General features: G+C 34.8%; 1 protein-coding gene across 1 annotated transcript in view; it reads right to left on the reverse strand.

Moving 5' to 3' along the window:
- Nucleotides 1–26,181, reverse strand: part of LOC144434163 (unconventional myosin-X-like) — a 106,921-nt gene that overhangs the window by 34,525 nt on the left and 46,215 nt on the right. The window contains exons 3-13 of the mRNA XM_078122618.1: nt 21,933–22,088; nt 20,162–20,349; nt 17,209–17,340; nt 13,437–13,561; nt 12,257–12,270; nt 10,905–10,989; nt 9,884–9,987; nt 8,696–8,825; nt 7,546–7,664; nt 5,091–5,237; nt 3,809–3,976 (exon numbers count right to left, since the gene is read on the reverse strand). Coding sequence (XP_077978744.1) covers nt 3,809–3,976; nt 5,091–5,237; nt 7,546–7,664; nt 8,696–8,825; nt 9,884–9,987; nt 10,905–10,989; nt 12,257–12,270; nt 13,437–13,561; nt 17,209–17,340; nt 20,162–20,349; nt 21,933–22,088 — 1,368 coding nt within the window. The remainder of the gene's footprint in view (nt 1–3,808; nt 3,977–5,090; nt 5,238–7,545; nt 7,665–8,695; nt 8,826–9,883; nt 9,988–10,904; nt 10,990–12,256; nt 12,271–13,436; nt 13,562–17,208; nt 17,341–20,161; nt 20,350–21,932; nt 22,089–26,181) is intronic.

Below are 26,181 nucleotides of genomic sequence, written 5' to 3' on the forward strand. Positions count from 1 at the left end.
CATGTTTTATATGTGAGTTTTTCTAAAACTTTAAATGAACATGAAATTTCAGGCTTCCACAAGTTACAGTAACCACTAAAACCTAATGTTTAATAACTGCACACAAAATTAAGATATAAATCAAGTAGACACCACGCTATTCTACAATGTGACCTAACCCTAGAAACATCCTTACCAAATTTCTGCCCAAGAAGCCTAGTAGTTTACGAATGAAAGATTTTTTTTACCAAAAAGACACATTTTTATACCTAATTTGCATGTCACTAATGGTATCACCATGTTGTGAACAATTTTTCATCTACACAACCCTAAGAACATCCCACCACATTTCAGACCTAGAAATCTATTCAAACTGAAAAGGTTAGTATTCAGTGAATGTTTTTTGTTTTTTAAATTAGTTCACCACACAAAATAATATACATACAGGATAAAGTGAACTATACTGTTTTGATTTTAATAGTGAAATGATAGAGTTCCACTGCATAATTATTATATATCCTAACATATCCAGCTGTTTGCTTTAAGTGTCATGACTTTTTACTGACCTTTGATTTTTAATGACGGAAATAAATCTTTTCCAATATTATTTAACCCTATGATTTCTATATTTCCCCAATGTATCATTATCACCATTTCAATAATTATTTAAACAGTTTGCCTCTTTGTCCCCGCACTTCAATGTAGAGAAAATTGCTATAGGCAGATGTCATATGCAATGAATAATTGAAAGCTATGTAGTCACTGGATATAGCATCACCGTTCTATCACAAAGCCATGCTTCCAAATCTCCAGTGCTATTAAACAAGTCAAACCACAATTATTACATTTTGGTGTGTTGTTCAGATTCCGTGAAAATAAAAAGGCATTATAAATGATAATTTGAGATGGTACAATTTTTCAACTTGTTTTGGAAAGTGAAAGAAATTATAAATTGTAAGATTTTTATGATTGTTAAAAAAGTTAATTAATAATGTATGCATATCTGAGTATGCTATGAGGCAGATGAGACAGTCTACTGCCCACATAATTACTAACTATAGTACTTATCATGTCATACAGGATAGACTGTAATATTTGTCTCTATTTTAATACACTCCTGTATTTACTCAATGTTTAGTTTATGGTATACAATGTTGAATCTTTCAGCCTACATACATTCATGCAAACCAGATCTGATATACCTCCCACGACACGACATTGCGAAATATCAAAATGAAACATCAAGACCTCTTGACGATGCAGTCTTAGATGGTGCCATAAAAGAAGTGTGGTTCACGACATATGGCACAAAATACTGTAAACCTAACATTTTTACTACTAGAAAATTTTGCAATTTTACAGTTTTCAGCTAGTTCTCAAAGACCAATTTTTACTAATTACCAGATTGGTACATTGCGTTCATATACAAGAAGAAGGCATTTTAGTCACTATTTATTTTATGTTTTCATTTTCTAGCGAAATTAAAGTGAATAGAAAAATAAGTCTTGAGGTTTACAGTCATAGCTGAATGTACAATTTGTAGATGTCTGATGTAGACACATGATGTAATACACTAATCAGTACAGATTCATGGATGACATTATATCACATAAATCATTCATTTTAAATATCTCTCTCTCTCTCCTCTCTCTCTCTGTCTCTGGCTCTCTCTCTCTCTCTCTCTCTCTCTCTCTCTCTCTCTCTCTCTCTCTCTCCTCTCTCTCTGTCTGTCTGTCTGTCTGTCTCTCTCTCTCTCTCTCTCTCTCTCTCTCCTCTCTCTCTCTGTCTCTCTCTCTCTCTGTCTCTGTCTCCGTCTTTCTGTCTCTCCCTCCCTCTCTGTCTGTCTGTCTGTCTGTCTGTCTGTCTGTCTGTCTGTCTGTCTGTCTGTCTGTCTGTCTGTCTCTCTCTATCTATCTATCTCTCTCTCTCTCTCCTCTCTCTCCCTTCCCTCCCTCCCTCACTTTCCCTCCCCCTCTCTTATCATCATCATCATCATCATCATCATCATCACCATCACCATCATTATTATCATCATCAACGGAATAGGAGAGGGTGGAGACACTCCCCACCCCAAACAGTTAGAGCTGATATCATCATTCTAAATATCTACCACACCTGCAACGGTGACAATTTGTCATCATTTATTTTTAAAAGCAGCCCATTGTGTGAAAGTTACAGTTTAATCATCGCTGGAGTTGAAGGGATGAAGAATCTCTCTCTTTCTCTCTACATAGTATTGAGCTGATATTATCATTATAAACATCTACCACACCTTCCCAGGTGACAATTTGTCATCATTTATTTTCATTATGTCACAGTCATTATTTATTTTCAAAATGAAACTAGTGCATGAAAGATATAGCTTTAGTTAAATCATCACTGAAGTTAAAGGAGATACCCCTCTCTTTCTCTACTAACAGTAAGACCTGATGTCATAATTATAAATATCTACCACACCTTCCAGGGTGACAATTTGTCATCAGTTATTTTCAAAATTCAACCAGTGTGCTACACTGTACCAGCTGTTTAAATTTACATGCAGGAATGTGAATTTGATATAAATATTAGAAATATAACAGTTAGCATGACTCAAATGGGTGGGGCACCTCTCCAACAGGTGGATTACCTACAATGTATACAAAACTTAAAATAAATTATGTTGATAATGGTGATATATTTTTAACGAAGTCCTCCGAAAATGTATCACAATTCATTGGGATATTTTGAAAGCAAAATTTTAAATAACTAATCCACTTTGAGTAATCAATCACATATGTTGTACTCTTTTAAATACCACAGTACATAATTTTTCACAATTTTTTCAGCCACGTTGTAGCTTTCTATTACAACATATATACCATAATCATATTTCAGACTGTGTTCAACCTAGAAGCCTTTGAATAGGTAATGAATTTAGAATTCTTGCATTGTGATGACAAGAGTTCCCGGAAGACTCCTTTCATGATTATTGATGACATTTGACTCCGGAAGAATCACCTAGACAAACATGACATCAAATTGGCATAGTGCCAGACTGTGTGTGAAATCAATGAATAGGTAATCCCTGATAAAAATGGATAGTTTATGATGTAAATACAGCAATACTAATTAGCATTATTGTCAGAATAGAATGACAGCTACGTCTCACAAGAATGGATACTACCTTTAACCCCTTCAATACTGAAAACATTCCCGCCAAAATTGTTTGGACAAAATTCTTGTTTTATGTAAGTTTTTGGCATATATCAACTTTATTTTAGACTTGAATTAAAGAAATGTTACTGCCCAATAAAGTAATATTATTGTAATTATGAAAATGTTCATATAAATTGGGGTCCCCTTATTATATGAAACTCGTCTCTAGTCATGAAAGGGTTAATTGTGGAGGTGTGAATATTTTATATCTAATGCCAATCAAACGAAAGTACGAGGAATTATCCAACATTCAAGTCAGTACAAGAAGAATGCAATTTTTAATACCATTCCAACTACTAAAATCAAGGCATTCAACCACAAGGAATGGAAATTTTACTGATACAACTTTCCCTTGCTACTAAGTTCATTGTTTGGAATGAAAACAAAACAACTAACACTATCGCATCAAGACATTCACCACAGGGGTTGAAAACTTTATGGATACAACTGTACCCTCACTACTGTTAAAGACAAGGCATTCATGGCATGCGCTAAAAAACTATACCAATACAATTTACCCTACCACATCAAGGCATTCACCATAAGGAATGGAAATATTACTGATACAACTTACCCTTTGTACTTAGTCAAGACATTCACCATAAGGAATGGAAATATTACTGATACAACTTACCCTTTCTACTAAATCAAGGCATTCACCGTTATCAGTCCAGTCTATATCCACCCAGCTAAGACCTTCTGTGTTGTACTCATGTTGCTCCAATGAGAAGATATGTTTATTGAAATATTCCTGTAATTTCTCATTGGCATAATTTATATTAAACTGTTCAAATCGATTCACCTGAAATAACAATGAGAACACATAGATGTAAATCCTTCAATCACACACATATATTGTCTGACTTGTAATTTAAACTTAAAGTGGCCATACGGATCAGGACTGAGTATTTATTTTGGATTTTTAATTTATGTACCATTGTAACAATTTTATCATGGCTTCCTACTTGAAAAATCAATGTGAAACAACATATGCCAAGTCCTTGTTTGTAACTCAATAAATTGCAGAAGATTAATAAATGTGTAAAATCTTTGTTATTATACATACAATAACAAACTTTTTACACATTGTTTAGCTTTTTGCAATGTATTGAATAACAAACAGACTTCAATGGTCAATGTTGATTTTTCAAACAGGAAGCCATGATATAATTGCTTTATAAATCAAAAATCCAAATAAATCCCAATCCTCATCCATATGACCACTTTAATGTCAATCCCATCTTACTATTAAGATAAAAAACAAAGGAATAACACTTACTTGAATATTAGCCAAAACTCTTAAGTCCCCTGCTTACATTCTGTTACTTGTTTAAACCAATTGATCTCAGATCAAGAGACCATTCACATCATTTCTCACTTTACCTGACATCAGCTCAAAAAGTCATGTGCCATTCATCCATTATTTCGTTCAACAAACTGACTTCTGATCAAGGGGTCATCACCCTGCTTAACATTTGCCCAACCATGTGACATATGGATCACAGGTCAGGTGCCCTCCTTATCTTTTTGAGACCTGGAGACCATGCATCTATCTATGTCATTTGCCTGTAACCACCTGTTCTCAACACATCCTCCAGGCAGCAGATAACTCCCCCACTCCATTCAGAAGGAGGTCCTTCACCAACAACCTATACATCTCAGCACATACTCCTAGCCACCCTCCATCCCTCTATTCTGGAGGCCATTCAACCAATAATCTGCACATCTCAACACATATACCCAGTCACATCCCCCTATCAAGAGGTCATTTACCCAATAACCTTTACATCTCAACAAGTATTCCTCCTATTCACCCCCATCTCTCCCCCCCCCCCCCCCATCCAGGTCATTCACCCAGTACATTTCAACAAATATATCCACACTGCAATATAGATTATCAAATCTGACCATCTTACCTCAAAGTTCTCAAAACCAAAGATGTCTAGAACACCAACAGAACAGAAAGTATCAGCTCCTTTGATACGACTATTGATTTTCTTGATGATCCATTGAAAGCATCTAGCATACAGATTCATTGCCAGGGAGTCTCTAGATGCCTCCGCCTACACAAAACAAGACATATTACACAATATACCATGGATGAACCAGATTCAACAAAAAATATGTAATATATACTCTGGTCATTACAACGTGCGTCTATGTTACGACAATGCATGCCTTCATCATAGGTTCTGCTGTGTCTGAAATATGAGTCAAAATGCTCAAAATTGCCATTACTTTCCCCGATTTTCATTATATATTACTGGTCATGGTATAATTATTATATCATCCTCAATATTTTTCTTCATTCAGCCAGAAAATACTCATGGCCTAAGGGGTGTCACTGCTAGCGATTCGTAGTGACAAGGGCCCCTTAGGTCACTCGTAATTTTCATGGCTGAATGAACAAAAAAATTGGGGAAGAACATCTATTCTAATTACCTTTTTTTCTTTAAATCCTTTCATTAATTACACATTGCACATTATAAACATATCATTGCATTTCACATCATGTTCTATCAGTTCATCTTTACAATAAATTCTGTCTATCCATTATTTATAGTTGTGTCTTGTCAGTTTTCATTAACCTTGAAAAATGAGACCTAATCTGTGATTTTTGCTGTAGTATGGAAACCCTGATAACCAAGAAAGGAACTTTGGCAAAATTTAAAGTTTCTGTAAGTCTTGGACTATACTCAATTTCAAAACACAATCGTCCTTTCCAAAGAGAGGTTGACCATCAAGTTATGGTTTCCTTTATATCTAGTTATAATTTTGGAGGTGACATTACAACTAAAAGGCCAAGGTTACACATGAAATTTTAATACCACTCTTAACAAATACATAATGCAAACAGTCTGATTGTGTATAAAAGTGCTAAAGTACACTGTGATTTCTTTTGTACAGTGCATTTCCATGGCGTAGTACACAATGCTTTAATTTCTGATTTAGGATTCCAGACATACACACAATGTTTTGATACAAGATTCTTATCCACTGCGATTATCTAATAAACCACCGTTCCGCCCATTCTCTTTTTGTACCTTGATTCATTGTTCATTGTAAATCACACACATTGCAGTTATGCATGTAATACTTGAGTTAGGAAAAATACACGCACACACATAAATAAGTAATCTAATACATCCATCTTAATTTGTACTCCAAACTCAAATCAAGGGGGATTAGATGCTTTCCAAATGCAGACACGTTCATTTTGACTTTCTATCGCAATCAACCCAGGTATTTGAGATCAAAAGCCTTTCACAAAGTTTTGACAGTTCTTGACATTTGATCTTCATGACACAGAACAAAATTAGTGTATGACCATTGATGAAAATCATTCCCTCTGTGCAGGAAATGGGTGAAGATACTTAAACTGGGTTTGGTGCTCCATGTACTAGGATTTCCTGACTAAAAAGGACCAGGTGTTTGAAAGATGTGTTTAATCAGGAGGAAAATTCAGACAGATCACGTTGTGCCATCTTTCAATGTCCTCATCATACTACACTGACAACAAGATTTCAATATCTGAACCATACTCATCAACTATCACACAAGATATTGTCTGTCTATAAAGTGAAACCTTTCTGAGTGCCATCTGCTATCAGCACTCTTTGTCATATCTGTGCATGTAACTAATAAAGCATCTATCTATCTGTGTGTGACTGTCACACGATGATAATGGGAAGGTTTATATGTCAAGTGTCTCTAGGTACTGCTAGGACTCTGAATGGTAGATCTCCCTACAGAAATAGCTAGTACCTTAAACATACAACCAAATCAATTGGAGATCTCATTAATACGTTCTTTTCTTCATGCTGTATCAGCCAAAACAGTGACACACAAGTACTTTTTTTTATCCTCACACCACAGACTATTGGAATGATCTCACAAATAACATTATCTGTGCCCTATCTATTGAAATATCAAAAGCAGAAGTGTCCTAAAATGAGATGAAGAGTCTTCACCATTACTAGTGCTGCCCACATATACATGCACAAAGTATAACTTAGTGTGATGCTTGTTAGTGTTACCAAATCAAAACTGAAGCCATGATAACATTTTCAAAGTTTGATTATATGCATATTATATTTGTACACAGAAATGACTAAACTAAATTGTATTAAAACAGAGATCACATTTGGTATTAATCAACTCTAAATGTTCAAATAATAATTCCTAAAAATGAGACCCAGCTGCAGTTACAAATTCTTCAGTAGATGGAAGTGATACTGTATGATCACATGACTGTTTTCAACCAATCAGCTACAAGCAGGTGTCACATGGTGTGTGTATATATAATTCAAGTCTTACATTCCTGGCACACTTTCTGACTTTCATCCATGTAGAAGCAATTCATTTCCTTACCCCATCAATTTCTAAAGGTGTTAAGATTTCTTCCCCTCTAAGAATCATGGATTTCTGAGTCAGTGCATCATTCAATTGATATCCATGTAGACCTAGCAGCTTGGATACAGTTTCTAATACTGCAATATAAAGAAGTACATTCATCACATTCAATTCATTCCCTGTGGATCTATTTTATCCATCAACATCCATTTCCTCTTATCTTACATTTTTTTTGAACAAATTGATAAAAAAGTATTGCTATAAATCTTATCATAATGTCTTTTTTCCAGGACCTTTCTTGATGATTATCAAACTGTCTTTCAAAAATTCTGTTTACTTGTACTTGTACCCATTTCCCTATCAGTATCTTTGTCAGTCAATATATGTATATTTTTCTTTGCCATTATCTTTATCTTGCTGTAAAAATTGGTATTTATCTCATAGCTGATATATCAATTTTGCTGTTGTACATTGTATCTGTCTCACTGTCAATGTATCAGTTTCACTGTCAATATCTGTACATTGTATCTATCTCACTGTCAGTGTATTAATTTCACTATCAATGTGCCAATTTCACTGTTAATATCTGTACATTGTATCAATCTCTGTCAATGTATCAATTTTGCTGTCAATATCTGTACATTGTATCAATCTGTCTATGTATCAATTTCATTGTCACTATTTGTACATTGTATCAATCTCACTGTCAATGTATCAATTTTGCTGTCAATATCTGTACATTGTATCTATATCACTGCCAATGTATCTATCTCACTATTTGTACATTGTATCTATCTATCTATCTATCTATCTATCTATCTATCTATCTATCTATCTATCTATCTATCTATCTATCTATCTATCTATCTATCTATCTATCTATCTATCTATCTATCTATCTGTCTGTCTATCTATCTATCTATCTATCTGACTGACTGACAATCTATCTATCTCTCTGTAAATGTATCATTTTTGCTGTCAATATCTATATCTATTGCAATCTAAAAATATTTTTGTACTGCTCTCCATTCCAATATTATCATCGTTGGTACCATCGATCTTTGGGTTTCTCCTTTACTTCTCTGTACATCTTGCATCAATTGTAGCATACTACAACTCAATCTATTTTTGGACCTTTCCCACTAAATAATACATATCAAATACTCACTATTTCTATCAGATACTTGTGCACCACCAGCTGTGATAAATTCCATATTACCAATGTGTAAGATAGCAGCTAATACATCACACACATCACATATATCACCGTCTTTGAACTTCATTACATTCATGGCCTCCTATAACATTAAGAATTTCAAAGAATGAATAATTAAACAAAGGATGAATGCATAATATACATATGAATGAATGAATGAATGAATGAATGAATGAATGAATGAATGAATGAATGAATGAATGAATGAACGAATGGATGGATGGATGGATGGATGGATAGATAAGTGAGTGAGTGAGTGAGTGAGTGAGTGAGTGAGTGAGTGAGTGAGTGAGTGAGTGAGTGAGTGAGTGAGTGAGTGAGTGAGTGAGTGAGTGAATGAGTAAGTGAGTGGGCAAATGAATGAATGAGTGGATGGTTCAGTGAGTGAACGAGTGAGCAAATGAATGAATGAATGAATGAATGAATGAATGAATGAATGAATGAATGAATGAATGAATGAATGAATGAATGAAGCCAGTCAAATACATTAATTAACTTACAAGTCAGAAGAAAAATGAACACTTGCTAAAAGACTTCATTTCAAATTTGATTTTGATTTGTTTTTGACATTTCTAAGAAGATTTTAAGGTCATTGTGGATATCATGTATATACATTTTAAATGATTATTTTCTAATTAATCATCACAATGTCATACAGAATCTAATACATATCTCATCTTCTTTGATCGACAGTATTGCAATATTTGGCAAACTGGTCACAGACATCATGCAGTTACTTTAAGGGCAATCATTAAAAGTAAAATTCAATCTCAGTGTAATTTGAAATTCCATTCACATGATTTAATTCAAGCTTTTAGATATTACCACACATGATGTTACAGAAAAACATGAACTGCAAATCTAAGGTTTGATCCTGTAGGTATGTGAGTAGAGTTTAGTGATAGAGATGTTATGAAACATGTATGGGAACGCGGTGAACTCTAAAAAATAAGGTTATTAAGGCATGCATTGGTTATCATTCTGTTGTAGATAGGGAGGCTATTGAGATGTAGGTATTAACGGGTATGTCATTTGCGGTATGTCTGGTTTTAATAATGTGAACAATTTCAAAGGCTACCTCCAATTTTCAGTTTGAAAACTAGTATGGTATCATGACCATAATGGCTGTCTCAGACTCACCTTAATTCTGTCAAAACTACCACTATCATCGATAGCTGCATCACCACTACATCCACTCTGATTCAAATAACGATATGCTGATACGTCCTTTAACTGTAATTTTTCTGATGTAAAGAACACATTCAATTATTTGAAATTAACAATTACAATACCAATCAGTCTACAATGGTCAAATCTTTTTTTCTACATCAGACACTAAAGATGACGTCTTGACTCATTACTGTGTCAACCATTTGATAAATGTATACAAGTTTAAGTTGGGGTTGGGGGTGATGCTGGATATGCACTTGCCATAAACATTGCACTGAACAATATGCAACCATGTTCTGATAAGGGGTTGAGGGCTGGGGGTGGGGGTGAGAGCTTTAATTTGAATAGCCATAGACCAGAAATGGCACTGACCTATATTATGGGGTTGAGGGCTGGGGGTGGGGGTGGGGGCATTAATTTGAACAGCCACAGACTAGATATGACACTGACCTATATCTAATATGGGGTTGAGGGGACTGGACAAGGTTTGGTATTGGTATTAAGGTGTTGGACTAGTCTGAGCAATTCTTTACAAGTCGATTTATGTAATTATGGAAGTAAAAGTGAATTTAAAACAATTTTAATATGGCCATCAATTCACATGGAATTGCACATAACACTTTTTAATAGTTTTAGTATCTTTTTCATTCAGCGTTTTTGTTTCTCACTATTGCTTTGATGTATTCTTTCCCCCCCCCCCCCTGGTTTTGGAACATTTTGTTCATGTGTGTCTCCGTCCTAAGTTTCAGTATTCTGTTTTCATGTTTGTATATTTTAGTTGGAAGATTAGCCTTGCAGCTAGAACAGCTTCAAAACAAATTAAAAGAACAGACAAAAAAAATACCTATTAAATTTATAAATAAATAGATTCTGCACACAAACAAGTAAACACAGCATCATTTTAACCATAGACCAATACACCCTACACATACAGGGTCTCTGTTCTAACTTATCATGTAATACACTAAACTCCTGCCGAGTCAATTCTTACCTCTCACATCTTGTGGGGCACCTGCTAAAAGACTGTAAAAGACATGATAATTCCTCTCACCAGGATTCTGACCAACAACACGATTCTGAAAACAAATTAATCATAAGATAAATAAAGTTTGAAATAATGTACGTGACACGTGTGAACTGAAAGGTTAAGAGGAAACCATGCAGCTGTCAGACATGATATTCCCTACATTGATATTAGTGTTAATGTGATCCAGATAATTAAGTGTAACTGTCATTCAACATGATACTTTTTGACTTACTTTGTAATTGTATACAGTCAAAAGTGCAGTTTATTTCTCTATGTATCAAAAGTTGACTTCTTCAAATAAATATTTAAAAGAAATACCTAGCAGCAATATATCACCATCTAGTACTAAGTTACGGCCAATAACTCTCATCGCCATCATGGCAAATTCCACCAAGAACCCCACTCTTACCCTCATCAAATTCAGACCAAATTGATGCCATCCAGACCAACAAGGTGATTGTGTATCATCCAGATCCCATGTCCTATCCACATCGATATGTAACCCCCCCCCTCCCCCCCTCTTCACCAGAGCCTAATTACTTTGTCCTCCTATCCACATCACTTTTACATTGTATTCCATCCAAACCTTTTCTACTCTAAAAGAGTACCTCATTCACTTTACATCTGCTGTTCCATATCACATTCAGACGTGAGTTCCCCCTACCCAGTTCAGACCCCAGTTCCTCCAAACCAAAGTTCAGATCCCAGTTCCTCCCAACCAAAGTTCAGATCACAGTTCTTCCCTACCCACCAAAGTTAAGACCTGAGTGACTTCCTATCCTCATTAATCAAGAACCCATTCACTTGCTGCTCTGTCAACCCATACTCTGTATTCAAACAGACACATGAACTTTGAACCCACTGAATCCCAATATCCCCTCAAGACTCCCATCATATTAGGTCTCTGCATTTACATTCACATCATTCTCTACTTCATCCATACCAATACTAATACACACTAGACACTGACAGCTCTCTTAGTTTATCTAAAGCCCATTCATATTTTGTCCCTATCCTTGACATAAAGTCTGGCTGACATGATAATAAGGGGAAGGAAGCTTCCAGATGTAGGACACAGCAGACACTTCTTGATTCTTTTTACCACAAAATTTCTAAGAAGATATTGTAACTTTCAAGTGGTGCCATTACAATTGTCAACAACAACAACAACAACAACAACAAAAACAACAACAACAACAACAACAACACAAACAACAAACTTGCTTTGCCAGGTTATTGTCCAATCTTTCACACCTTCCACAAGAGATTTTCTCAACAAGATCAAACTGCTAATAGCTGTATCAAAATATTCTTACCTTCTCTAGAAGAACTATACAGCAGCAAGAAAGAAGACAAAGTCAAGGAAATTCACACTTTACAGAACTGTATGCTATTTGTTTATCTTCATATCTATTCTGTGGTACTGAGCTGCAAAATATATTAAACACCTTTTGTCTGACAAACTTGAAACACCAAACTAATATTTTACTATTGACTTTACTGTTATCAGAAATGGTGGGTAAGCCATACAGTACAATGTAGTGTTATATTTATCATATTTTAGTCCTTCTTAAAAGTTTTGAGTATAGAGTAGATTATCTGACGACAATTTACGCACATACTTATATTTTTCATTTGTCAACAGCACTGACAAATCAAATAGCTGTATTACATAAGACCAGAAGTGGAGGTAAACGATGAAGCGAAATATTTTCTGGTAATGTTGTGTAGAAGCTTACACCATGATGTCTAAATGCATGAATGCGGACAGAAAATTATTGGGGAGTTTGTTCAACCATCAGAAGCCTACTTCAATGTATCCACACACTTGGATTGAACCATGTGAGGGGGTGGGGGAATTATTTGATTTCATATGTTAACTGCTTATATTTTCTATTAATTTCCAATGGTCTATTTAAACAGACTACCACCATATAAATTTGGTAGTCTAGATATGGTGTTTTAATAGTATTTATGTGCCCTGGAAAACTGCTAATTTTGAGCTGTGTGTGAGAGAGATAATGAGCTGTGTGTGAGAGGGGTAATAAGCTGTGTGTGGGAGGGGTTACAAGCCGTGTCTTGGAGGGGTAACGAGCTGTATGTGGGAGGGGTTACAAGCTGTGTTTGAGAGAGCTAAAGAGCTATGTGTGGGAAAGGTTACAAGTTGTGTCTTGGAGGGGTAACAAGCTGTACGTGGGAGGGTTCCAAGCTGTGTGTGAGAGAGCTAACGAGCTATGTGTGGGAAAGGTTACAAGTTGTGTCTTGGAGGGGTAACGAGCTGTATGTGGGAGGGGTTTCAAGCTGTGTGTAGGAGTCGTTACAAGCTTTGTGTGGGAGGGGTTATAAGCTGTGTGTACTGGAGGTGAAACTTGTCAGAAAGGCTTTGATAGCAAAAGATGTTATGGTTATTACAATATGGAAAAGAGCTATAAATCATTGATGAGACAAAATATCATCATAACATAACACATGATGACATAGCTATCAAAAGGATACAGTCCTTTATCTTTCCACCGGTGATGTTTCCTTTGTTTGAAAACTGCAGCTGAATAAATTTACCAAACCTACTGGAATTGTTATTGTATATTGTCTTGGCATTACCAAAGGCTTCTAGGATTGGACTGAAACACAAGAAGAAGAAACAAGAGCTATGAGTCATCTTACACAAGTGGATATAAGCACTTTATAGTACTTTCATAATCTGTCTACTACATATAACTCAATTCATTTCCTGTTTCTGTGAAACTTTTTTTTCATTGTCTTCTCCTCCTTACACATTACACCTGCATGATACATATTACATTGAATGATTACATTTTTGTATTGCTTCCAGTTTGGATTACTATTACAAATGCACAGTTACCCTTGCACAACTCATCTTGCATATACTTCTACATAGACAACGGTTTGTCAGAGATTGGCATTTGAAAATGTCATTGAAAATCACATGTAATATTAACGATACTTGGAGCATGCATACACTAAATTAATTATGCGCCAAGTCTGATTTTTGCACACATCATTAAACTGAATTAACTGTCTGTAATTCTGAAGTGATGAGACCACACTGATGGGTATCAAATGAGTAAGTGAATGACAGACATGGGGCACACTTATAACCTTAAATGACCAATTTTGAGTGCTTCCCTACTACCACCGACATCAGACCATTGACAAACGGAGCCTGTTACAAACAGGAAAAGTAAACAACTGAATTAGATTAATAACACTTGGCACAGCATGTTGGAAGTATACAGAGAGACAAGTATTACATTCCATCATTTCATAAGAACAGTTCTATGGCCTCTTTACATAATAGTTCACGTTCACAAACAAATTTGAAGTTCCCGTGGCAATTCATGTACATGCAAAGAGGCCATATTAAACCATGGTGTGTAATACAAGTCTCTGCTGTTCCAACATGCTGTGCCAAGTGTAACTAATCCAACTCATTTGTTACTTCCCTTGTTTGTAATAGGATCTCTTTGTCCACGGTCTGATGTCAGAGGTTGTAACTTGCACTAAAGCTTGTCAGCATTGTCAAGGAAATCTTCAGTTCTGTTCACTTGGTTATCCACTGTGATTTATAAATACCTTCCTTTCAATACTTGATTTCTGATCAAATGCTACGTTCATGACCTGAGAATCGATTTCACCTTGGAAAATTCCTTTATTAAAGACTTGTTCAATTTGCCATAAAATGATGCATTGGAGAACTGGAAGTTATTTGTTTTTACCTTGGAATAATTTATGGTGATTCGTGATATGAGAAGGCCAATTTCATGTTTTAATTTTTAATGCATACACACAAGATTCTTACTTTCAAGGGCTTTCAGGAATGAACAGAATTTACATAGGGTGGGCTGAAGAGAAAATGGGCACCGCAAAAAATTTGGGATGGGGGGGGGGAGGGTGAAGGGGAAGGGACCGGACTTGAGAGAGAATTCTGATGGTCTTTACATATAAGGACGGGGTTGGAGGGGTTGTAATTTAGGGGTTACCTTGAATTTTTTGAGAGCAGTTAGGAAAGGCTACTAAGTTCTTTTTAATTGAGTTATTTTTTCCTCCATGCCATTTCCCCTGTTGTAAATTCTGCTAGTTCCTAGATAGTGTCACGGAGGTGTGAATAGTCCTAGACAGGTTTATGTTCAGAGTCAACATACTTTACAACCATAGACATAGGAACATACAACCCACCAAAATGCACAATTCAACCCACAATTTAAAACATTTTGACCAAAAACCTTTGATGTTTAGCATTAATCAGATTACTGTTCCTTTCAAAATATTTCACTGAGACATCCAAGGAGTATCCCACACACAGGACGAATTCATCCTGACCATCAGATTAGATTTCAAGTTTAGATTTAAAAAAAAAATACTTGACTCTGTTGCACTTAAAATTATTTTTCTACAAATACATTATGTCTATGACGTTTCACTACACAGCAAAAATCACACCATTTCTTGTCTGCTGAACGAGACAGTGAATACGTGCAGCCCTTGACATGCATGTCAAACAGAGAGAGCTAGCAGAGTCAACTCCAATACAAACAATATACAGGTAAACTCATGTACAATTTACAAGACTTTAGAGTACATAGTTCGTACTGACACAGAGAAGCCAAGCCAGTGATCAATTCACTGGATCAAGCATACGGACTCTACAAGTTTCTAAAATTAACACAGTGACATTTGTATGTATGAGTCATCCATTGTAATATAGCAGACAGACAGCTGTACGACTTCTCAATTTCAAAAGGTGCACAAATACACATACACACATGAATAATAATAAATAATACATTATAAACAAATGTGATGTCTCCCTTGCTAGTTATAGATAACAAACGCAAAAATTAATCCAATGCAATACCACTTTATTACAAAGTGCCAGCTGATTGAGGTTAACTGTGCTTGTTGTCCTTTCAACATTCATGATCATTGTGATTTTTGTTTATATAATTTCATGGGTTTTCACATTTTGTACATCATATTCCCCTCCTTCTCCTGTCTGTCTGCCTGTCTCTGTCTCTGTTTCTCTGTCTCTTCTCTATCTTTCACTCTCTCCCCCTGCCTCCCCCTCCCCCTTACTTTAAATAGTACTTCTGATTCTGTTACCAGTTCCAAAACACATCATTAAGTCAATATTAATCTGATCATGGGGAAGAAGTATCCCAACACATCAGCCACAATACTTTTCAGTCACAGCGCTAGTGTCAGAGAGATCGATATAATAGCAGAGTGATTTTAATTTGATATCTACTTCCAATAGCTATTCACATAGGTCATAATAATCTGTTACAGCCAACATAATCTATTTCCACTATAACTAACCACTATGAAGCCAAGACCCAATTGTGCTCTCAGTCATCACCTGAGGGCAGCTCATTACCCAAGAATTCAAACTCTATCAATATCCTATTTGTAACAGGATGACCTTGACTACTACCATCAAGCTGTTTATGATCAATGTTCTGACAAGTAGCTACCCAAGCTGGTAGAATTACCTTTTTGGTTTAGAAAGTAAATAAATCTCATCATCTAAAGATGTGACCTTTGAACTCTGATGACCTTTGAACTTGTTCAATCAAAAGGCAGGAGGAGGGAAGAATAATACTAAGGATAATGGTGGGATCAAATTTCAGCTCAGACTACTATTACTAACTATTATTTGAGGAGGTTTTACATCTTCTTGAACCCATACTCTTTTCAGCAAAAACTGTACTCGTACATTGTATCTCAACCTCGCCTATACTCTCTTTCCAACATAGTATATTGTATCATTCTTCACTCATAAACTGTAACAGCAATCCAGCTGTTGTGTACTTTATTTACTTGACTTTTTTTTAAAAATAAAGTAATTAACACAAAAGCAGTGCAATTGTTTTGCGCTTTTGATCTGTCCTGGTCAACAATTGTCATTAGAACGACAATTTCAATAGTTACAGCTGACCTAGTTCGAGTCTTGGTTTTTATCTCAATAGCCTGCTTGCTTCAGATATCTTCTCCAGTAATTCATTCATCAAATTTTGAATGGCATTATTTATCTACATATATGTACATATAAGTTTTCTATCCCTTTTCACATGTGGATTGTTATCATTTCAGTATATTTGTTACAAGGATAAAAACAGTTTCTATTCCCTATACTATTTATTATCATTTATGTTTAGTTGGTGAACCATGCTGCTGAAATAATTCTTACCATGGATTTCTTACATGTTGTAAATATTTTACACCAGAAAAGCATATACTGTTACCCTACCTGCTTTGAAGTATTGCTTTTTCAACAGAAAGATCTGTATTATCAGCACCTTGTGTAGCTTCTTGGCTCATCTCAGACAAATAATTTAAGATAAATTTTGTACTCTCTGTTTTACCAGCACCACTTTCACCACTGCAAAGAAAACAAACAATGAGATAAGAACACCCCTCTGAGGTAGAAAGACTCTAAAGGACTTGTTTTCTAGTAAGTCTACAAGTGTGTTTTTTTTAGCGGTAAGTATAGGTACAATTTACCTGAGTTCCCCAGTCATTCTACAGGGGTTTTCCACCAAAATTATATTACAATGTATGGGAACTATGCCAGTTTTACCAAATTTACCCATGTCTGTTACCTGGGTTTGCACACCTTAGCAAAAAACACTGTCTATGGAATTACACCTTATCAATAGGGTGTCAGCCTTTAAATGGGTTGAAGGCACATACGCCAGATCTGAACAATTTGCAGTGCTATTTTTCTTTCATGTTGAGAATTCCATATTTTATAGATACTTACAGAAACATGTTTAATCATCACAAGAAGTGATAAGATCTCTAGCAAAATATAGGTAAACAAATTGAATATGGCAATCATATAGTTTTTGTGTGAACTCTATTTAGTTACCCTGTTTACATTGTAATCTGTATTTTTGCTTCTCTGTCTCAAAAACCCCAACAGCAAACAATTAATGTTGTTGGAAAATTCTGACCGATCAGTTAGAGAACAAAGCAATCATTTTGAATGTACAATTTTCAAACAACATTAATCGTACGCCATTGTTAGCAATACGAGCAGTTAGTGAGGCAAAGCAAAACAAAAACACTTACAGATCACACTGTAAACAGGCTATTACAATTGTAGTTGATGTCAGAATAGCTACCAAAAAAAATACACAAAAATAAACCTGTGATTACTATAGAATGACTTTATACTCATTATAAGGAATAAATCAAATAATTACAAAACTAGATGTGTTTATGTAAGTTTTGCAATATTTAGAGAAAATTTTGGATTTGTTGCCAAGAAATGTTTTGATTCTGTGAGATAAAATAACTTGACCAATATTCTTTTTAACATGATCTTTTTAATAACATTTAGTCATATAGTCTAAATACAAAGACCCTCGGTCATGAGTTTTGACTCCTACTATAATATGACATGGTTTAACTTATATAATAACATGTAGGCCTTGTTTCCGGCTGGTTTCCTGTTTCTTCCACCATGGGAAGGGAAGTGTATCATTTGGGTAGCTTGTCTTTCATGTTTAGAAAGTAAGTACTTGGAAAAGAGGATACTACTTTCTACATATCTCATGTTGAAGGATAAAAAGATATTTATAAAAAAAATATAGTACAAAAGTTTAATAAATGCATGTGAATCATTATGTCAGATATATCTACATTATTCGAAAATACATTTCTAAATATAAGTGGTCATTATTTCTTGTGTACCAGAGATTACTTGCACCAGTGTGTGTGCATACTAGTGGTACTCGCATGTTAAAGGCCGTTTTTTTTTATAGTGCTCTTCATTCTTTTTATTGGGATATTCTACCAGAGCTTTACAAAAGAAAGTAAATTTTACTCCAATGATGATTTCCACTCTCTGTATGTAACCAGTGTTCTACAACCTGGCAGTAAATTTATGATATCACGTACTGTTTATGTAATATAATATCAATCTTTTTAAACAGAAGTTAATATAATATAAAATACTGTCAAATGATTAATACTCATAAACTATTTAGTAATCATAAATCGAGTCATCAATTTTGTCGCATCAATGGATTCATGTAAAAGGTCCAGTCAGACTTATTTCTACCTTCAGTACACTTGTATTGATTACTGCTATCAACTTGAAGGAAAAGTTCAGTCAGACTTATTTCTGCCTTTAGTACACTTGTATTGATTACTGCTATCAACTTGAAGGAAAAGTCCAGTAAGACTTATTTCTGCCTTTAGTACACTTGTATTGATTACTGCTATCAACTTGAAGGAAAAGTCCAGTCAGACTTATTTCTGCCTTCAGTACACTTGTATTGATTACTGCTATCAACTTAAAGGAAAAGTCCAGTCAGATTTATTTCTGCCTTCAGTACACTTGTATTGATTACTGCTATCAACTTACATATCATGTATTTGTCAAGACAAAAAAGGATAGTGTAAATGTGATGTCATCAGAAGAGGTTACCCATAAGCCCTTGCAAGAAATGTCCAAAATGGCCGAACACATGTCAAGTGCAGGAGGGCTTCTTCACAAGTTTTCAAAATTGACTAAGTTACCAGGGAAAATCATGATAACAGTAATCAATACATGGCAACTTAAGGCTGAAATACATCTGACTGGACTTTTCCTTAATAAAGCTCATATTGTAAATATCATGACAAAATATAATACAAATCATCAACTGCTATACCTGTATATGTCAATTGATCCTTTTGGAATTTCTACTACTAATAATAATATGTAATGGCATAATTCTATATCAAAATATTTACAGAATATAAATTTTAAAATGAAATCACGTTCACCGATTTGTTAATTTGTTTAACTTCTACAGGTGGAAAGCTCTTCTGTTTTATTTAGTCACTGAAGTATCTCTGTACATTCACTATTGTCATTCTACTGTATAAGGTTGCATCAATTAATCCAATCCCATGTTTGGCATATGATATGACAGCAAATTCTTGTTCACATAGTAAAACTGCCATATTGAACCAATCAGTAATAATCTAGTTGTTACCTTGACAACATTAGGTTCATAATGACACTGAATTCATTACAATCTATTTGCCTAATATGGCAGTGTTACTATGACATCATTTTACATTTGAACATATAAGTTTCCTTACTTGTTCTTACCTAATATGGGAATGTTAATGCATCATTTTACCTTATTTGGATATATCAGTTTTTTCTCACCATATCATTACCTAATAAGGTATCATTTGCTTACCTTATAAGGACACACTGGTTTTCATGACTCTTCCACATAGAATAATAGCACTCATTGGCTATTGCATAGATGTGTGGTGTAGCATCACCAATGTGTTTTTTGTTGTAATGTTCCATTACTTTCTTTTCATACAGACCACCGACATGTTTGTATGGATTCACAGCGACTAAGATGGAACTAATGTAAGTCTGAAAGATAGAAAACAAATCATATTGACATTTCCGATTAATTTCACTCAGTGGTTATATGATAAAGTGACCTATACCAAATATCAAACTAATTATAACTGATGTGAAAGTTAACAAATTTGGTCTTTGTAGGTTTCATGTTCTACGAAACAAATGAATGTATCACATTGAGAAAAGTAGTGTATGTACATCAAAGTGAACATTTCCACTCACAGTGCCAAACACTGGAAGAGAAACACAAATTTTTGCTGACATCTCATCAGCATCATCAGGGGTGTACTACACTATTACAACTGCTGACATCAGACTGTAGAGGAATGAAACCTGCTACAAACAGGGAAAGTAAACAACTGAATTGGATTAATAACACTTGGCTCAGCATATTGGAACAGCAGAGACTTGTATTACACACCATGGTTTGACAAAAACAGCTTTATGGTCTCTTTATGTGTACGTGAAGTGGCAGGGGAACTGGAAATTTGTTTGTGAATGTGATGTGATCTATTATGTAAAGTGGCCATAAAACTGTTCTTATCAAATGATGAAATGTTATACAACAAGTAACACTGAAGTAGTGCACTTTCTCTATGTGCTACACTCACTTATAGCATTCTTATCAAATGTAAAAGTATACTGTTTCAATTGTTTTTTTACAAGCCTAGTATGTGGCCTTTCTAATGTAGTCAATTAGCAAATGAAACAGTATACTTTTACACTTGATATAGATGCTATCATGAAACAATTGTAATACATACGATAAAAAACTCATTACTTTGGTGTTATGGGTTGTACAAGTCTCTGTACATTGTACTTCCAACATGTTTTGCAAAGTGTTATAATCCAATTCAGTTGTTTACTTTCCCTGGTCCGCTTGTCCACAGTCTGATGTCAGCAGTTGTATCACATTTATTATGAAACAATCAAAATGCATATAAATGCTACAAAGACAATATACAATATACACTATACAGTAAAATGACTGACAGTGACAGCAAACTGAAGATCACGAGTACGGCAAGCCATGTGCTGTACCCTATATATGCATAAAATCATGTTTGTATAGGTGAACTTTACGTTTTCACTGGTTCATTTTATTATACATTTGTAATTTGATAATCATTCTTTAATAATAAAAATCAATATCCAATTTAATGATTTTTTGAAGAATACAAAAAATACACGTAAAACACAATTAATAGACATTTACCAATAAAATATGAAATTTAGCGATACAAGCATTGATTTTTACCAATTGCAAAGATTAATTAGGTAAATACACCAATGGAAGTATGACATTTATCAATAAAAAAACGATGACTTTTAGTATGCATATAAATGATAGTACATTGAATATCACAACACATGGCCTACCATAGAATACCAGTTTGAGAACATATCATCTTTATGACATTTATGTTGTTTTCTTTAAATTACATCAAATTCCAAGTACTGTATTTCGTTTTGAAGATTACCAGAGTATGTGTATATTTCTGGATTGTGACTGAATCAGGGTGGCCTGGGACATAAAACTTGTTCCACAAATATACAATTACTATATATAATAATGGAAATATAATACTCACATATATAATATCCTTATCGTATCTGATTTGTAGATTATATAATATTGCAGCCTCATGAAGGTCTGTCAACTGTGACATGTCCTCCATACCGGCAATACTTGTCTGGTGCATGGCTGTTATCAGTCCCTTACCAACTTTCACTGGATATGTTTTAGTCTGGAAATAGAATAACAGATAGATAGTATCACTATAGATACACATGTATGTATAACATCTGTTTCCATGAGTCAACTCTGATTATTTGGTGTCGAATACTTCGTGATGTTGAACAGCTTGAGTTAGGTTTGATTGTCAAAATACAAAAATGTATAGTGATGACAGATGTAGTATGAATTCAAAAATACTATATGCATTATAAGTCTTATCTCTGTTTTACTGTAAATGTTATCAGGAACATGTTTTTGTTACTGAAGAACAAGAAAGAAAGAAAAAATATTCCACTTTATTATGGAAAGCAAGATACAAGCTATCTAAGATAAAACGGTCATTGTGGTACATGGTAGATTACACATGTGGGTACTAGCAGTGCCTTGGTTTGATATGTGATGGGGGAGGGGAGAGGGGGAGGGGGAGGGGGGACTGGGTTTATGAGGGTGTAGTCACTGTACAAAACTTGCTATCAGAGCAGCCACCCTGCTGTAAGTATACATCAACATTCATTGCCAGCTGATGTTACAACAATAGTTATAGTTTGTGTGTTAGCTTCCCAATAGTTGACTTGCCCTCATTGTAACACTGTCGTGTCTAAAACTTTCTAAATATGAAAGAGACAATTGGAGTTTTCTTTCTCATCTGTATCTTATATTATCAACATTGATTATCACAAGTCACAAGTCTGCCCTGTCTGAGACACTGTCTGCATTCTAACTCAGTTTGTATTAACTTTAACATTAACCTCACATCTCACACTGGAGACTCATTCTGTTCTTGGGGGACCCCATATCTTATAATGATACCATTCCATCTGCTATAGGAATTACAAAATGGATCAACAATGATCTATGAGATGGTCAAGCTGCAAGTACAGTTTCAAACCCTTATTTCCATCTATAGGAGCTATCAATACAATACATGTACATCCATGAATAGAGTTACAACCAATGAGTCAATGTCAATAACTGAGGTCTCAACTCAAGTGTAAAACAGGGTGAAAAAAAGGTCATGATTGAAAACTCTTCAAATTTCACATGTCAATATTCAATAAATGATGCAGAAAGGTTCACTGAGAGTCATGTCAAGTGCAGGAAGAACCGTGTCTCCTTATAGCCATGCAATCTGATGACTCAACCCTGATTCAAGTGTTATACTGTCAGATACATAGCTTTTAAAGACTGCATCTAGAATGAATTGAAGGTAATTGGCCCTCACAAGATAAAATGCAGACATAAAAGCTTTGTAGGACTACTGTAAATACTTTGGAGAGTTTCTAGATATAATTATGTGATAGCCTGGGAATGCATTGCATGAAGCTAATAGTATGCTACTGGAATAACAGCTGACAAAATAGATACATGGTATACATGCATACAGTAGATACATGGTGTATAATATGTTATTCTTTTTTAAAAGTTGCACATTATGAAGGTCACCAGATTTCCATATTTATGTGTTTGCTTGGGAATTATTATTTTGTATTGGATTACATGTTGTATTTTAATCCTGTTGGAGAGAAGATTAATTGTTTTATTTGTACTTTAAAATCTCTAGCTGTATTATTTGGTATGTTGTTTCAAGGAACTTGTATAAATAATAATAACCAAATGTACATGTATACTCCAAAGTTACAAAGAAGTCTGAACATCTAAACATGCATGTATCATTGTATGTATGTATGTATGTATGTATGTATGTATGTATGTATGTATGTATGTATGTATGTATGTATGTATGTATGTATGTATGTATGTATGTATGTATGTATGTATGTATGTATGTATGTATGTATGTATGTATGTATGTATGTATGTATGTATGTATGTATACTGGTATGTATGTACAGTATGTATGTATGTATGTATGTATGTATGTATGTATGTATGTATGTATGTATGTATGTATGTATGTATGTATGTATGTATGTATGTATGTATGTATGTATGTATGTATGTGTGTACCGGGTATATAAAATACATGCAATAATTTCATAATTCACTTGGGTACAAATGACTGCCTCTTCCTATTACCACAGAGACTTAGATTACCATTTACAAAATATCTGTAGTTCACTTCATGAAATGATTTCCGGTATAAATTGACAATGACTCTATCCAATGATTCCCCCCCCCCTATAAAATGGCAAAGACTATCCAATTATCTCTGGTACAAAATGACAGTGACTCTATCCCAGTACAATTTTACTAATTGGATAACTGATACCATGGTATAAAATGACTCAACTCTTATTTTGATTCCTGACATCCAATCTTTATCATAGAGATCATATTTATACTATTCTGGCATATGGACAAATATTCATGAATCACAGAAAACAGTAATATCTATGATGTGATTCAGGAGGTCAACTGTATTACTGATAGTAATAGTAATAGTACTACACAGTTCAATGAGTTCATCAGAAGCCAACATAACATAGGATAAATATGCAACAATAAAATATATATCAGTTTTAATGGGATAATCAGCTGCCATACACAAGAAAAATATGCAGCAATAAAAAAATGTATTGGGTAAATATGCAGAAATAAAACCCTTGCTTAGGGGGTTATCAGAAGCCTTGTATTGGGTAAATATGCAGCAATAAAACCTTTGCTTAGGGGGTTATCAGAAGCCTTGCATTGGGTAAATTTGCGGCAATAAAACCCTTGCTTAGAGGGAGTTATCAGAAGCTTTGCATTGGGTAAATATGCAGCAATAAAACCTTTGCTTAGGGGGGTTATTAGAAGCCTTGTATTGGGTAAATATTCAGCAATAAAACCTTCGCTTAGAGGGAGTTATCAGAAGCCTTGCATTGGGTAAATATACAGCAATAAAACCTTTGCTTAGAGGAGTTATCAGAAGCCTTGCATTGGGTAAATATACAGCAATAAAACCTTTGCTTAGAGGGAGTTATCAGAAGCCATGCATTGGGTAAATATACAGCAATAAAACCTTTGCTTAGAGGGGTTATTCAGAAGCCATGCATTGGGTAAATATACAGCAATAAAACCTTTGCTTAGAGGAGTTATCAGAAGCCTTGCATTGGGTAAATATACAGCAATAAAACCTTTGCTTAGAGGGAGTTATCAGAAGCCATGCATTGGGTAAATATACAGCAATAAAACCTTTGCTTAGAGGGAGTTATCAGAAGCCATGCATTGGTTAAATATGCAGCAATAAAACCTTTGCTTAGAGGGGTTATTCAGAAGCCATGCATTGGTTAAATATGCAGCAATAAAACCTTTGCTTAGAGGTAGTTATCAGAAGCCATGCATTGGTTAAATATGCAGCAATAAAACCTTTGCTTAGAGGGGTTATTCAGAAGCCATGCATTGGTTAAATATGCAGCAATAAAACCTTTGCTTAGAGGAGTTATCAGAAGCCATGCATTGGGTAAATATGCAGCAATAAAACCTTTGCTTAGAGGGAGTTACTCAGAAGCCATGCATTGGTTAAATATGCAGCAATAAAACCTTTGCTTAGAGGTAGTTATCAGAAGCCATGCATTGGGTAAATATGCAGCAATAAAACCTTTGCTTAGAGGAGTTATCAGAAGCCTTGTATTGGGTAAATATGCAGCAATAAAACCCTTGCTTAGGGGGGTTATCAGAAGCCTTGTATTGGGTAAATATGTAGCAATAAAACCTTTGCTTAGAGGGAGTTATCAGGAGCCATGCATTGGGTAAATATGCAGCAATAAAACCTTTGCTTAGAGGGAGTTATCAGAAGCCTTGTATTGGGTAAATATGCAGCAATAAAACCTTTGCTTAGAGGGGTTATTCAGAAGCCTTGCATTGGGTAAATATGCAGCAATAAAACCTTTGCTTAGAGGGAGTTATCAGAAGCCTTGTATTGGGTAAATATGCAGCAATAAAACCTTTGCTTAGAGGGGTTATTAGAAACCATGCATTGGGTAAATATGCAGCAATAAAACCTTTGCTTAGAGGGGTTATTCAGAAGCCATGCATTGGGTAAATATGCAGCAATAAAACCTTTGCTTAGAGGGAGTTATCAGAAGCCTTGTATTGGGTAAATATGCAGCAATAAAACCTTTGCTTAGAGGGGTTATTAGAAACCATGCATTGGGTAAATA

Source organism: Glandiceps talaboti, chromosome 4, assembly GCF_964340395.1.
Source record: "Glandiceps talaboti chromosome 4, keGlaTala1.1, whole genome shotgun sequence".
Classification (NCBI taxonomy): Eukaryota; Metazoa; Hemichordata; class Enteropneusta; family Spengelidae; genus Glandiceps; species Glandiceps talaboti.